General features: G+C 42.1%; 1 protein-coding gene across 6 annotated transcripts in view; it reads right to left on the bottom strand.

The window, feature by feature from the left end:
* IKZF1 (IKAROS family zinc finger 1) overlaps positions 1-15,977 on the bottom strand; it is a 75,198-nt gene that overhangs the window by 16,030 nt on the left and 43,191 nt on the right. For 4 of the 6 annotated variants that reach the window (XM_081168553.1, XM_081168554.1, XM_081168552.1 and 1 more), the window contains exon 4: positions 7,421-7,675. The exons of the other annotated variants lie outside the window; for them this stretch is intronic. In XM_081168553.1, the coding sequence (XP_081024679.1) occupies positions 7,421-7,675 (255 nt within the window). The remainder of the gene's footprint in view (positions 1-7,420; positions 7,676-15,977) is intronic. 6 annotated transcript variants of the gene reach the window in all.

Raw genomic sequence — 15,977 nt, 5'->3', positions numbered from 1 at the left:
CACTCCCATAAACACAAATTGAAACAAACAGAAAGGTAGTGGCACCCTCATCCTCATTGCAACCCCAAAGGAGCAACCCTGAAGGGGTGGCCAGTATAATGTTACAGTGTTTACTGAATATTCTGCAGTTCCCACAGGTGTGTCTGTCTCCCTCAGGATTCTGCCAGGACTCAGTGATGAAAAAGCTGCAGAGCTGCCATTGAAAGGGGAGCAGGTGGACTGAATACTCTCACACTCCCTATAGCCACAGGTAAGTGTCTTCACTTAATAGGGAGGAAAGTCCATTGAATTCAATGGAGCCTCATTCTGAGTAGACATTATAGAGCTGTACAGTATGCAATTAAATGATACATGAAAAGGACCCAGGTACCTGAAAGGCCTGTACAGTGGTGCCTCGAGTTAAGTACTTAATTCGTTCCAGAGGTCCGTACTTAACCTGAAACTGTTCTTAACCTGAAGACCACTTTAGCTAATCGGGCCTCCTGCTGCCGCCACGCGATTTCTGTTCTCATCCTGAAGCAAAGTTCTTAACCCGAAGTACTATCTCTGGGTTAGTGGAGTCTGTAACCTGAAGCGTCTGTAACCTGAAGCGTCTGTAACCCGAGGTACCACTGTATGGTGTAATGGTTGAAGTGTTGGACTAGGACCAGAGAGACCAGGGTTCAGAACCCCAATCAGCTATGAAGCTCACTGAGTGAGCTGGGAACCGATCTCGCAGGATTGTTGTGAGGATAAAATGGGGAGGTGGAAAATACCACCTGGAGCTCCTTGAAGGGAATTTGAAGTAGAATTGCAATAAGTGAAATTCTGTGCAGCGAATTTTTCACTTTAGGGGGGAAAGTCAAGAGATGGGCAGTGAAGTGCCTTAGAAATGTGCACTGCAGAGGGTTGGACTAGATGATCCTCAGGGTCCCTCCCAACTCTAAAAATCCACAGGCTCTGTGACTCTAAGAAGCTTAGTGTCAATATTTATGTTCCTAGATGTGGAGAAAGCCTTTGAACAACCCTTTTTCTTTGAAGGAGTAGAAACATTCAAATTTGGAAGCAAACTAGAGCAAAGTTGTGGGATACTTATATGCAGAGCATTAGCCTCCCTAAATACCTTTTAGCATAAATTTATGACTTTGACGCTGCTGTAACAACATGTACACAAAGATCTGTTTCATCACAATTACTTCCGGTCATATTTTGAACTTCCAGTGGATACTCATCACTTTGGACTAGAAATATTTAGTTTCATTAATACTTCAGGAAAACGAGTATACCAAAAGTGAATTGCTTTGGAAAAGATGCATATGTCAGGCTAAATTGTATAAAATATTGCAAATTCTTTATTATAAAGAACAATTTTAAAACTATATTCTAAATTGGGAAAAAGATAGAGTGTCATTGATAACATTTGCCATGAGAACATAGCTAAGATTCTGGTACTAACCTTTAATTAGGTGCTTAAATTTGGGAGACTTGTTTTACCGTAATGTCCAGTTACATTACTCCTGAACATTTTCATAAGTTATATAGTGCATTAGACAGCAAGTATTGGAAATGTCGGATTAATGTTGAAGCTATTTTGATATGCAGAGAACATGCAAATTTGCTATGTTATACTAGGGGTATAAATAAATTTTTTTTATTATTATTATCATTATTAGAAACTGATAGGAGATGTAATATGAATTATCAATCTGATAAAATTAGAATTGGACTACCTGCTGTTCATGTTAGCTTATACAAAAAAATTATCAATGTGTCATTGCGAAATGATCTCGTATATTATCAGAGCTGCAAAATGATGCGATACAAAATTCTGTAATAATAGTAATAGTAATTATTGTTGCTGTTGTACCCCGCCCATATGACTGGCACCTATTCCTACCATATTAGAATGGGAAGCTAAATAATTTTTTTAGCTGCTCTTAATATTTGTAAATGTTTTATTCCTTCATTTCTTCATTTGTATTGTTGTGCTGCATAATTGTTTGCTGCCCTGGGCTCCTTTGGGTGCAAGGGCTGCATAGAAAATTAATTAAACAATAATGCAAGTAAATCTCATACATATGTTCAAATGGCTAGCTAACTTTATGAGAATGAGGATACAAGGAAGTAGGCTGAGGAGACTCAGGAAGAAGGGAAGAGGGAGGTCTGCTGACAGTTCTCCCAGCTTCTGCTTCCCCGGCAACTGGGCTGCATAGTCACCCCAACTGTGTGCTCCACTCAGGAGCCATTTCAGGATTTTACGGGGAGGAGCAAAATAGAGAGGGGAGCAGAGCTCATGATATTCATATGAAAGTCAAATTGGGCCCACCAGTGGCCAAGATCCACCCTGAGACCTCTGGGTATAGGTCGGGATATTAACAACAACAACAATAATATATTGTAGATTCCCCACCGCTGATGGCACTTATTCATATAGTTCCCTAAGCGTGAACAAGAATGAAACAATCACAGCATCAGTTTTCAAAGGGAAACACAACGCATTCCGATAGTAGCCTGGTGACCCTATTCAGCATTTCAATAAACAAACATACGTATTATCGTAAAATCTTAATGCGAGGGCAATTTCAAGTACATGCCCTGCAGCTTAGAAATGGCCAGGCCACTATTTCACATGTTAAGTGGTGGGAAGTCATTTACGAAGAGCTTACGTGGCCTGCCATTCAGCTAAGCAGAGCAGGATTCACCGTCAATTGCTTAGAGGTTTTCTTACAAACAAGTGCATTTTGTTAAATAAATATTCAGCACAATCCTGACTGCCCAGTGGCTAGCCTAGAACAGATCTGAGACGACCACTTTAACGAACAATAGGACACCTACAATGTATGGGAACTCTGGTAGAAGACCCTGACGGCATTGTGCTATGGTTTGTATTCTGCGCTACAAATAGCAAAGCAGGGGGAGTGTAAGATCAGTCCACTTACATTTAAGACCTCACTTTTAATGAAAAATATCAGGTACTTATTTTGCATATCTTCACTTGGCAGGTGTGTCTATTAAATGTAATTATGCCTTTTAACCAGGGTCACTCATTCATCACATTTGGCACTTGCCATGCAAGAGTTGTATTCATTTATCAAATATTTATTTAAGGGAATGCAATATACAGGATTTAGTCAAATTAATGGGTTTTGCAAGCCTCACGTGTTCATCAGGCACATACTACATGTCAATAATAGAGCATCCCTTTTTACTTCTGGTTTTAACAGGGCTGCACAAAAGCTGAGGGAGGAGTTATGTCTGCTTGCTGTTACCTCCCCGTTGTCATATTATAATGGTGTAATTGGAGCAATTGCACTAGGGCCCATGTCAACAACCTGAACATATTCAGTGCTTTCATTTTATTTATTTATTTATTTATTTTTAAGTCTCCAGTCCTCTATAAATGAATGTTATAAAGCAAAATATGCCAGCAACCTAAACATTTCTGTGAGATGACCCAGCCTGGTTGCTCCCACCATTTAGTGTTTTTAGCCAATGGGTGAAGTCAGAGCTGTGATTCAAAAGTCACGTTTTTTGGACATCAGACTATAAAAATTGTTTATTTCAGAAGGCTCCAAATCAGTTACAAGCAACATGAAGTGAATTGCTGTCATTTGGAAAATGTTAGCTTTTCCTTTCTGCTCTTTCTTCTTCAAATTTTAGAGGCACAGCAACTGTGGGGTATCTTAGCATAATAAACAGAAAACCTTATAAATAGAACTAGCAATGTCTTTTCTCACACAGAGTTTCAGGTGCAAGAGGAGAAACTGTAGAGATCAGGAAGGTAAGGCATGCCCAGAGCTACAAGAATGCTGGAAGAACCTCTCCCCAGTTTACATTTCTGTTTCTAGAAATAATAAAGCCAAAACAAATCAGATAGATGTGTCCAAGCATTTTTGCCTTTCCACCACTCATTGGTACTAAGTTTTTTGTATGAGCAGCTTGTATGAGAAGTGTCAGTCCACAAATCCTTAATAAATATCATGTATGTCTTCAGATGTTTTCCTTTCCTTAACTTGGAGCCTTGTCCATAGATCTCCACATTTTCCAAATGGCATTGAAAGCCACTTGGCTGATGCAGTGACCTCAAAATTTCAAAGCCCATGAAGAGAGTCCTCTCTACAAGTATTTGCCCTCCCCCAGCTGGGTCCCAGGTCTTGATAGCACCACAACCATCCAAAGCCAGTCTGAGGGCCAATGCCAGACATAGGCACCAACATAGAGGGGCTAGGCTCCCCTTCCAGTGTTCAGAACAAACAAAACAGAGGCACAGCAACTGTGGGGTCTCTTCTCATGGGGTGGAGGAGGTGGAGCATGGAGCCGACAACCTTTTATCCTCCTGTCGTGTAAGGGAAAGATGGGCAAAGCGGCCCTGGGCTGGTGATGGTGGCAGGAGGAGGAGGAGGCCAAGTGCAAGAGAGTAGGAGCCATTGAACCCGTGCTGCTGCTGCTGTTGCTGCTGCATTTGGCTCCATCCCTTGGATGCTCCCAATGCCACACGTGCGTCTTGCCCCCTCCCATCTTTAGCACGACTTGGTGCCTCTGATGCCAGGCAAGGAGAGGATCAAGCATGGGCTCAAGCAAGTGACAAATCACGGGGTGGTCTGATTCCAGGCCAGGCTCAGGAAACAGTGATGGCAGACAGGCCTCCAGCCTAGCACTGAGCTAGAGTTGCTAGAACCACACCCAGAATCCAGTTGAATTCCACCCGCTGTGGAATTCAAGCAGGACCTTGACTCCTCTTTCCCTGAAGTCTGGCACTTCTCCTTATGGTGTGAGCTTAGGGCTGGTTCCGCCTCAGCTTCTGAGGCTGAATTCTCCTGCTGCACGGACGTCCCTCCAAACAGCCTAGTCCAAGAGCGCAAACTCATCCTCATCCCCAGATCTTGGACTTTGCAGCATAGGAGAAGTGCGAATTCTGAGGATCAGCCACTAACTGTGCATTGAAATTACTTCAGTTGCTACCGGTGAGGTGGCTTATTAGGGAACGGCATGGAACAACTTGCCATGTGGGGCAGGGAGGCTTGTGAGGGGAAAATACACTGTTATGTTGCTTCCTGCTCTTTGGCTACTAGTGGTAGAGATGCTTTAGCTGAGATTCCTGCCTTGCAGGGGGTTGACCTAGATAACCATTGGGTCCCTTCCACCTCTACGATTCTATGACTGTTTATTGGAAACCTATCCTCCTGTTCTTTTTTGCTCTACAAAGTCACACATTTGGCCAGCAATCCACTTTAGCAAAAAAGGAGCAAAGGAAAGGTGGATTTGCTGCCTTGAGTCCTGCAGAGAGAAAAATGCTTTCACTCCATGAGGATGAAAGAAAAGGGTAAAGGATTGTATTGTATTGAGGAAACATTGGCTATTCCTGTGAAGGGGGAAGAGAATTGTGCACAGTTATTGCCAAATGTGGCTGAAAACCTCCAAGGAGATCTCCCTGCCCTGTTTGTGCAGCTGGCCAATGGAAAGAGAGCACTAGCACACCATGAAGGTGTTCAAGATAAACCAGTGGGCAGAGAAGACGGGGGGGGGGCAAGGCATGCTTGGGGAAAACAAAGTGCAGTTTGTTTGGCATCTGTGGGTCTACTCATGGTTTGTTCAACAAACCATGGTTAAAACAAACCATAGCTTAACACTACATGTGAACAAGGTCAATATTACATTTCTGTCTCTTCAGGATTTATTCTCCAGTTCTTCAACTTACAGTTAATTTGTTTAATAATTGATTCTTATGTTCTTATGCTTAGCTATTTTATCACTCAGTTGCTTTAACTGTTCTGCTAGTTCCTTCTGCATTTTGTCAAAAGTAATATTTATTTCCAAAGCATCCTATTGTTTTTGATATTTCACATTCTGTCGTGAGTTTGCTTTCTGATATAAGTATTTTTATGATGGAAAACCTGCCAATTTTAGATAAAAAATTATCTTGATGCTCAATCTACAAAATCTTCTCTATATTCCTTTTTATATATATTTATTTTGAAAAGTTATCTCCTTCATTATCTGCTTAATTATGAAAAGCAAGCCCCCTCCACATATTAACACAAATTATTTCTTAAGAACAAGGAGTGCAATCCAAGCAAATTCAAAATCCATAGTATTTTAGACTGTGCCTCAGGAACGATTCGTCTCTTCTTTTTTACTCTGTTTTTCGAATTACGCCATGAAGCTCTTGTAAAAACCAGTAAGAATTTTTACAACCCATAACAGAACAGTATGAACTCGCCTGCATAAAAAGAGAATCAATTCTCTTTTTACCAAATGGCACAAATTAATCTGGGCATGATCCATTCACAGTGCAGGCCCAGTGCCCATGGTGTAACTGGATCATGACCTAATTGTTCAGAACATCACTTTACACAATATGCCTAAATTGAGATACGTACATAGATTATTTAGGACAATACAATTAACAGTAAAACCTTTTAATAAAGTCAGCCCTTTATAAAAATCAGGAGGGAACTCAAGTCTATTGTAAACTGTATCATACACTGATCATGTTACAGGGCTCACAAAAATAATAAAAATTGATAATCACTTTTTTTCTAAAGGAAGATATGAAAATACCAATAGCAAATTTGGTGCCCTGTCCTACACCACTGAGGTCACTGATCCATTTATTAGGTGTCCATGTATGAAAATTTTGTCCAAAACAATGTATTTTGTTTCAGTTAATTTTAGGGTGATTTTGGAACTGATATCCCTGAAAAGTGTGATGGAAACAGAACATATAAAACAGACATTTTTATAAACATCATTAGGATCACTTTCAATAGTTGTTAGCAGAATAACTATATTTGTCACCCCACATATAAAAGTTAGGACTTCAAATGTCAATTTCAAGCTCCTTTAAACTTTTAGATACAAGTGTGTGCATTATTGCACACAAAGCCTGATTATGTTTAAGGTGGCCTGTTTCATCCAGAGAGCAATAGAAAGGCACACCTCCATCCATGTAGTGTGAATGAAGACCACAACAAATGTTTGTTGTTGTTGAAATGCACATTGTGATACAGATGAGCATCCTAGTGTGTGTGTGTGGTGTGTGTGTGTGTGTGTGTGTGTGTGTGTGTGTGTGTGTGTGTGCCTGTGTGTGTGTGTGTGTGTGTGTGTGTGTGTGAGAGAGAGAGAGAGAGAGAGAGAGAGAGAGAGAGAGAGAGAGAATGCGTACATGCACAGTTCCCAATACATCAAGGAAATTTATGTGTAGAAACTGTCTCTTTTATCTCTCTCTCTATTACTGGAAGAGAATATTTGTGACTTATGATTTAATGACTTCAAATTGATTAGAATTTGAGGGATCCCTCATTTATGTTTGATGAAACCATAAATACTCAAGAGGTTCTATGTAGCATGCAAGAAAGAATATGTTCTCCAGACTCACATAAATAAATCTCTTCCTACTGGTGTGGCTAAATGGGGGGAAAAGAACTGTTCTAGGCCTTACCAGTGTGGCTCCTCTTGTGAACCATAAGAACATTGGGACCGATGCAAATTATCCCACAGACATCACACTTTAGCTTTCCGTTAGGGAGTCGAATGCCTCCAACTCCTGACATGGCTTTGCTGCCATTGTGTGAGCCATTCATTTTCTCTCCAGAGGCATCAAGCATTCGTAAATCCTCCGCACATTCTTCCCCATTCATTTCACAGGCACGCCCATTCTCTTCATCACTCTGTGCCTCTATTTTAATATTACTGGCTGAAAGAAATAATAGAGGGATGCCACTCAGTGCTTTTAAAAATAAATAAATTTAAGGAATAAAAAACATTGTGGCAAAAAACAGTAAACACACAAAGGAAAGCATTTCTCAGCAGGATTCATGAAACACTTCTATGGCACTTACATGTGTGCAAATAATTATTTCAAGCGCATGTGAAGTATTATACAATTACGATTACATGGATACCTTAAAGTTTCATATCATTATGCCTTAAGTCCCAATATTAGCACTAGCAGGGCCACAGGGACCCCTTAAGGAATAGCCAGTATTGCTTCTCTAGAAAGGTGTGTGGACATCAGGACCAGTTGCCAGATGGGCAGCAAAATGCCCCTCAGAGACCAGCACACATGACTGATGAGCTAAATCCAACTTGATGGGCCACAAATTGTACAGCCCTGGCTTAGGGGAACGGATTTGGACTTTGAAGAACGAAACCATATACATGGTTCAGCACATGCTAGGGATGCTGGAATAATCTGTTGAAAGTGGATTACCAAGTGGATTTCATTCTCTCTATCCTCTAGCCCCATCATGACACGGACTCAACTTACAATTTAAAAAAACAAACAAACACACACACATTATATGTAAATAGACATGTAAAATGCAAAGCAATCGTTCACATATTCATCAATGCATAATTGCTGCTGTTCTCCCAGGGGCTTCATTGGTTTTCTTTTTCCTGAAGTACTTTGCTGATTCAGTGCACATCTAAGTTGTTGTCTGCAGTCCTAGCCAAGCCTATGTGGAAGTGGATCCCACTACAAGGTTAGTGGGATTATTATGGCTGTAGCCTTCCTAATCACTTCCTAATGTGAATTTAAAAAACACCCAATGCTTTTATTATTATTATTTTGTTCCATTGTTGTTATTTTTGTATGAAAAGAAGTGGTCTCTTTTGTTACCCGTTGACTTTATCTGTGCATCTCAGTTAAAATCTGTAGATTTCAAGCTGCCAAACACTAAACCTTCTATACTATGGACATGTTTTAAAACATATAATAGCTTCAGCATTATGCTTCAGCAGATTCACACACACAACCATTTTCTGAATTAAATTTGCTCTGGTCAAATAAAATGATGCACAACAAAAAGGACTTAGGTAAGTGGTATCGTGTGACTACAAAATGTGTGACTACAAATTGAGACAATCTGGGACAGGAAGAACAGAATATCAGCAGGGCCCCGAACTGCCCTTCCCAAGGCCTGAGGGAGGGAAACATGACAGGATGAAGTTTATGCTGAACTGCAAAATCAAGACAGTGAGGCCGCAATCCTAGCCTCACTTACCTAGGGGTAAGCCCAACTAAATTTAGAAGTTAGTACTCAGGGACTTACTTCTGAGTAGACATGGATAGAATTGCAGCCATAGATGGCTTTGGGATGGGTCATTAGCCAATTCATTAATTTTGCCTTTAAGGTGCCACAAGATGCTTTGTTGTTTGGCTGCAAAAGACTATCAGGGGACTCCCCTGGAAACTGAGTAACTTTGAAAGGGAATACACAAGGAAGCAGCAGTGCCAGCTGGGGGCGGGGCGGCAAGGGGCCTTGGGCCCTCCAATTTTCAAGGAGGGCCCCGGGTCCCTCAATATCCCATGGCGACATGTGCATGCCACGCCACATATTCATGTCATGCGTGCAAGCTGCAATGCATGCACATGACACATCAGCATCTTGCGACATGTGGTGTGAGCCCGTCAATCGTGGGGGCAAGCCAGCGCACCTACCAGGAAGGTAACCAATTTGTAAATATCTGTTTATTTGTTGTTGATGACGGAGATGTGCCTGTCTATCACTATACAATATATGTTTCTACATAAGCAGGTGACAAAATGGAAGAAATATTTGTACAAAATACCGTAAACCAGTTGCAGCAGAATGGAAAACACCAGATGAAAGTGCATATGAATGTTGAAGTGGACTGAGGCATGCTTATGAATGGTGTCCCCACCGCCAACCTATTCCACGTACCGAAGCCAACAAGGCCAGCAGTTTACCTTTACTGGTCCCATGCCACAAACAGCTCTGTGCACTCGGCACCTCTCAACTTTTGATGACCAAGGCAGCTTCCTCACTATTCTTCCTGACATGCTCGTTTTCCATGTACTGGGTGTACTGGAGGTGTTGCTGATACCTTGGTTTACAACCATAATCCGTTCCGGAGGTCCGGTTGTAAACCAAAACAGGTTGTAACCCAAGGCGCACTTTCGCCAATGAGGCCTCCAACAAACAAATTGGTTGTAATCCAAAAAAGGGATACACACTTCAGAGTTTGACGTGGTTGTAATCCAAAACGGTTGCAAACCAAGGTACCACTGTACATCCAAGAGGACATCAAGCTAGAAATTTGTAACAGGGCAGACCCTTTCAACGACGGAAGGCCCCAAGAGCCTGGTCAAAATGTTTAGGGTGACCTTGAGATGCAGCATGAAATCAAGGAGGCACCCAAAAGAAGAAATTCTGCCGTGACAGGAGACTTCAATTACCTTCAAAGAGACTGTTCTGGTCAAAGCAAAGGAGTGAAATTTCTAGGTACCCTAAATGTGCCCTAGAACAGTTGTTCATGGAACCAACCAGAAAAGGCAGCAACCCTGGTCTGAATCTTAAATGGTTCCCACTTGCGAACACGAACCATAGTGCTATCAAATCCGATATATATGTAAATATACATTTGGCAAAAAAAACAGCAACCCCAAAACCAATATGGTCACATTTTACTTCAAAATAGGAAACTGCCCAAAAATGATGGGATTGGGGGAAAGGCAGCTGGAAGGAAAAGTCAAGAAAGTCTCCCAAATGCTTGGGGGTTGTTTAAAACCACAAAATCAACCGGCATGTCACCGCAGATCAAGAAAGGTAACACCAGAGTCAAGAGGATTCCTGCATGTTTAGCAGGGATGTAAGACCTTGTCCATTTCCGTCCAAAGTGTATTCATTAAATAAAAGGCTTTCAACCAGTATGTTGCTCTTTGCATTTTGCATAATCAACTACAGTTCGGTTTCTGGGTTTTTCAGTGGCAGGTCTTTACATAAATAATTCTGCCATATTTTCCTTCCACATTGGCTCTAGAGGCATGTTTGACCCACCCCCCAGGGGCTCTATGGGGTGGGGGAAGCCTCAATCTGCCTGAATCCTAACCTTATCTACAGAAAGGGAAATCCTATTATTCGCAGGTGAGTGGGTATAGCATTGCAGCCTTAGTCTCAAAAGCAAGCCTGGGATAGAGGCTGGGATCCTACACAGAACTACTACTCAGAGGTAACTTCCATCGAATTCAGTGGGGCTTACTCCCATGTAAGTGGGATTAGGACTGCAGCCTCAAGCGTTTGCAAATATAGTCCCACTATTCAGCACAGTGAATAACTCCTGTCTAGTTAATGTATGTGGCAGGTAGAGAGTTACAGCACAATCCTAACCAGGTCTACTCAGCAGTAAGTCCTCCTGAAGAACCAGCATTGTCCTGCCCAATCTGAAAACATTTGCAAGAACTATCAGGATTCTTCCAGTGTTATCTAATATTTTTTATTTCATTAATAATGTATTGTTGTTGTTGGTATTATTATTATTACTTTATTATTATTATTTGCCTTTAGCGCCCTCAGGTTGAAATTAATGCTAATGTACTTCTCTGCCTGTATTCAATTAGAGAACCATTCATCTCTTTACTCATAAGGAAGACCAGGCTAGAATTTTGCACCTCTTCCACTGGAGTATGTATGTACACATACAGAGACCTGAGTAGGCGGTGGTCTTAAAATTAACTACAATTGGCTCACAACTAGAGTGGGGGTTATGTTCCGGGGGATTGCATGTAAAGACAAAATTGTGTCTAGTCAGAACAATCTTGCCGCATGACCACTCTCACCTTTCTGAACCCAGCACGCCAAGCAGGCCTTGCCCCCCCCCCCCCGCAAGAGGCGCCCACAAGGTCTCTAGAGAACCTCCCAGAGTTCCAAAAAGAGCTTCCCAGAGCCCATAAGGAAGTTGGAGGGCTTAAAAGCTCTTTATGTGCCCTGGCCTTCCACGTGTGATTTCAGCTGGCCAGCTGCCAGGCGTGTAAAGCTGCAATCACACTAGTTAACTGTGCGCAAGTTGCCAGTCGGCTGCATACAATTATTTCTTCTGCCCAAGAAGAGCTTGGTGATGGAATTTTTGGTTCAACATCTATTCCAAAGGAAATCATGGAAAGCATTGTTAAAAACAGAGGATGGTATTCAGCTGAGTTTTCAATAGGTCTATTCCGAGGAAAACTCAACTGAATGCCAACCAGGTCATGCTAAATCATGACTTCTGTAAGGGTTTTTGAATTCTTCAAGAGTGTCAACAAGCAAGCAGAGGTGACTGGTTGATAGTTAAATAATTTATTATAAAATCGAAATCAGTGTTGACAATTATGACAACAGCAGAAATCTGTCAGCAAAATAAAAAGCAAGGGATTAACCTATGAAATCGTTTGTTTGGATAATTAGGGCCCAATCCAATCACAGTTAAGCCGCAGAATTAAGCACTCAATTCTCAGAATCATTTCGGGGGGGGGGGGAGTGTTGGACTTCAGCCACCTTGTGAACATGATTCCAAGAGTTTATACCAGTAAGGATATAACACTTTCTAGCCAGTCATCGCGTAAGTGCCCTCTCTAAACAGATGATTCTATCTGTAGCACTAAAAAAGATTTGCAAGCTGCAGAAAGAAAAATAGGAAGTGAAATAAATGCAAGGCTGTTCAAGTGCAGCAAAACACAGACAAATGGAAACACAGGGGTGACAGAAATAACATGCAAGATGGAGAAACTTGGTAATACACTGAGAACACATGCACAGTATACTTACGGGGAAAGGATTTGGGGATGATGCTGTGAAAATCCCTAAAGACTTCAGCCCTATATGCAGCTGCAATAAAGAAGGCAAAGAGGATGCTGGGTTGTAAGGCGGTCAGCAACATGTCAAAGAGCCATAAAGGACATTGCTTCCAAGAAAAAGACAAGCACCACGACCACAGAGATAAAATACAGAAAGGAATTACAGCACAGAAGTAAGCCCTTGGAATCTAAGAAACCCCTGGCATCTAATATACAGTTGCACCAGGAACACCATTTCAGATTTCAGGGTGGGAGACAGTCTAGACATAGACCAAGACTTGCACTTGGAAATGATCAGTTGCAGATCTGTTTTTGAAGCAAAGGGATTTGTGTCTTCAGCATGCATATGTAGTACACAAGCCCATTTAATAACCATCACTCAATAGGTAGAACCAGCAAGTTGGCTGGAGGTATAAGCTGGAAACACTAGAGAAGGGGTGGCCAATATGGTGTTCTTCATATGTCTGTTGAATTCCAGCTTCCTCAGCCCCAGGCAGGATGGCCAATCCTCAGGGATACTTGGAACCGTAGTCCAAAAGATCAAAAGGGCACTGCATTGGCTACAACTGCCCTTAGGCCAATGCCTGGGAGTGTATCTACATTGTGAACTTACATCAATTGTATGCTAGTTTAACTGTCACACACACCCAAATTGTGGGAGCTGAAAATGGTCTGCTAGAGCCCTAGCTCAGCCCATCCTCGCCTCTGCTCCCTGAAAAGAACTGCAGTACACTTCTCAGAAAAACATGGGGGATTAAAGACTATCAACAGAAGTGTAAAACTACACACGTATATTCAGAAGAAAGTCACAGTGAGTGAAATGGTGTTTGTTCCCAGGTAAGTGCATACAGGACTGTAGCTTAAGTCAGTTTAAGTCTGTGAAGCAGAAATGCCACAAGACTCCTAGTGCATAGGCAAGGAGTTTGTTATGAGGGATAACAGCAAATTCTGGTTAATCTTTCCAGAAAATACTGAATTTTTCTCACCGATTAAAGATCTAGACAACCGGTTTGGTACATTAATTCCTTCCCTGACTCTGGAGTGTTTCCTCCAAGTAGATATTAATGATTTCTGCAAAGAAGCCTACCACAGATACGTTATCTTCTGCTGAACAACCAGGGAAATGAGAGCTCCACCCAACCCAGAGGCTGGTGTTTCCTTTCTCCATATATACTCAGAATTAGAATGGCAAACATGTGGCAAACAGGCCTTTTATTTATTTGGCTGTATTTAACTATTTTGAACAGATCTATAGCTACAATTTCAATCCTGCAGCAGCTTAACTCTCTGAAGTAAGTTAGTGATAACTTCAGAGGAAGCATTTTGAATTCCTCTGGAAAAAAATGCAGGCAAGCAAATATAGTCACAACTCATCAGGAAGTTTTCAGTGAAGAGCCTCGCTGAAATGAGCAGGAGTTAGGCAAGAGCAGTGTCAGGGTCCAGTGTAGCTCCCATTCAATTCAATGGAACTTGAACCAGTTTAACTGTCACACCATCTACCAAAGGCTCTAGAGAATTGCCCTTTGGCAAGGGTGCTAAGAATTCTCTTAGAGGCCCCTCACCCCGATACTGTATACCCAGAGTTCTCTTGGGAACTCCTTAAAGTCTGTAGAGTTGATAAACTCTCATCATTGGTACAGTTTCATTAGATGAAACACACAAAACAAATGGATATAACATTTGCACAAATGAAAAAAAGTGAAGTGCATTAAAACAACAACAACCCACAATTCTGGCAAGAAGCTTAAACAATTGCTAAGGCTTATATTCATGAAAATGACCATGTGCCATGGATGCTTTAGTTCTGACACTTACATTCCAGAGGGTTGGACTAGATGACTCTTGGGGTCCCTTCCAACTCTACAATTCTATGATTCTGCACTGCAATGACTGTAGCCATCCCAACCTTGTTCTGTCAGTAGGCTTGCATCTGGTAGCTTAGATGTGACTGAGATTTATCAGTAGATTTCTAGGTGATATGCGGTAGAGCAACAAGGATTTCTGACACTGTTCTTTAACAATAACAACAAAAATACATCCCCCCCAACAAAATATATATATATGGGGGGAAATGAGTTGATTTCTGCATAAAAGGACAAAAAAAATCTGTTTTCAGTACTGAAAACAAATCTCCAGGCCAAGTATATACCCAAAGACCTTGTCATTCCTTAATTCTACATCAGTTCTCCTGAGCCACAGTTTTTCACATGGTTCCAATTGATGGGGAACTCGTGGCTCACCAAATATTGCTGGAATCAGATTCCTATTAGCTCCTGTGAGCTTATCAGTGATCAGGGGTGATACGAACTGTAGCTGACCAACTTCAGGTGGGCCACATATTTCCTGTCCCTGATCTAAGGGTTCTCATGATAAATGCACTAGAAACCACAAGTAAGCCCAGTTAGGTCTGCACATCCTTTTCTACAGGAATAGATGGATCCATCAAATGTAATGGCGCTGGCTGACCAAACTGTGGCGCCTCCCACAATGCTCCTCCTTTGGTTTTATCACCCGGTCTCAGCTTGGGGAAGGAAGGCTGTGGTTGAACCAGCGACTCCTCTGGATTGAAGCATTGCGGGAATTCAAGAAGAATGCTGAGGGCAGAGGAAACCCATCTTTGCAATGATGTCAGAAAGATTCAGCACTTGGGCTTTCCCATGGATAGTTAACGTCTGACCATTTTGTTGAGCTGGATCCTGATTTATCTCCAATGTAAATTAGTGCTGCAAATCTGCATATTTCCAGAAGGCCGCAGACTGCAGAGTGAAACAGCCAGAAAAGCTGCTCTGAGGTGAAAGGTGAAGAACTCTGAGTTCCCTAGGGAACTGGGGTAGTTCAGCTGAAACAGCACATCGCAGCTTCCCCCTGTCTGGCTTAACAGGAAACCTCCAGCTCCTGTTCCTCTCTAGCTTAATCCACAAATGCATCAGTTCTGGGCATTTGCTTTCTTTCCTCATCCCCGCCATGCGAACCCCCACAGATCTCAGGCTGGGTGGCTTCCACTAAGGAGTTGTGGGCTGGGAGGAAGGCTGATCCACAGCTCTCCACTTCCCAGAACTTTCTTCTGCTGTTTTCTGCAGGTGTCCACTTTGCATCCACAATGGCTAGCAAAATTATTATGCACCCTAAGCTCACCACAAGGAGTGACAGAGCTTCCTTGCGAGCCTGCTGGCTCAGAGAGCCTTAGCTCTTTGAAATACTGCACTTTTAGAAAGGGTTGCGGGGGGGGGATCCCCTCTGGAAACCCCTCTGATTTAAGCAGCAGGCTAGAATCCCTTAAGCTAGTGGATCTGCTCATGCCCAAGCACATCAGGCACCAACATGATTTCAATCAATCCTGCAGGTCTGTAGAAATGACCTACAGCAAGAAGGATGGGTTTTGGGATTTGGAGGGAATCATCTCCTTGGGCCTTCAGGTGTC

The sequence above is a fragment of the Podarcis bocagei genome, assembly GCF_964188305.1.
Source record: "Podarcis bocagei genome assembly, chromosome: 13".
In the NCBI taxonomy this organism is placed as follows: domain Eukaryota; kingdom Metazoa; phylum Chordata; class Lepidosauria; order Squamata; family Lacertidae; genus Podarcis; species Podarcis bocagei.
The sequence above is the reverse complement of the archived record's forward strand: the minus strand, read 5'-3'. Positions and strand labels throughout refer to the sequence as shown.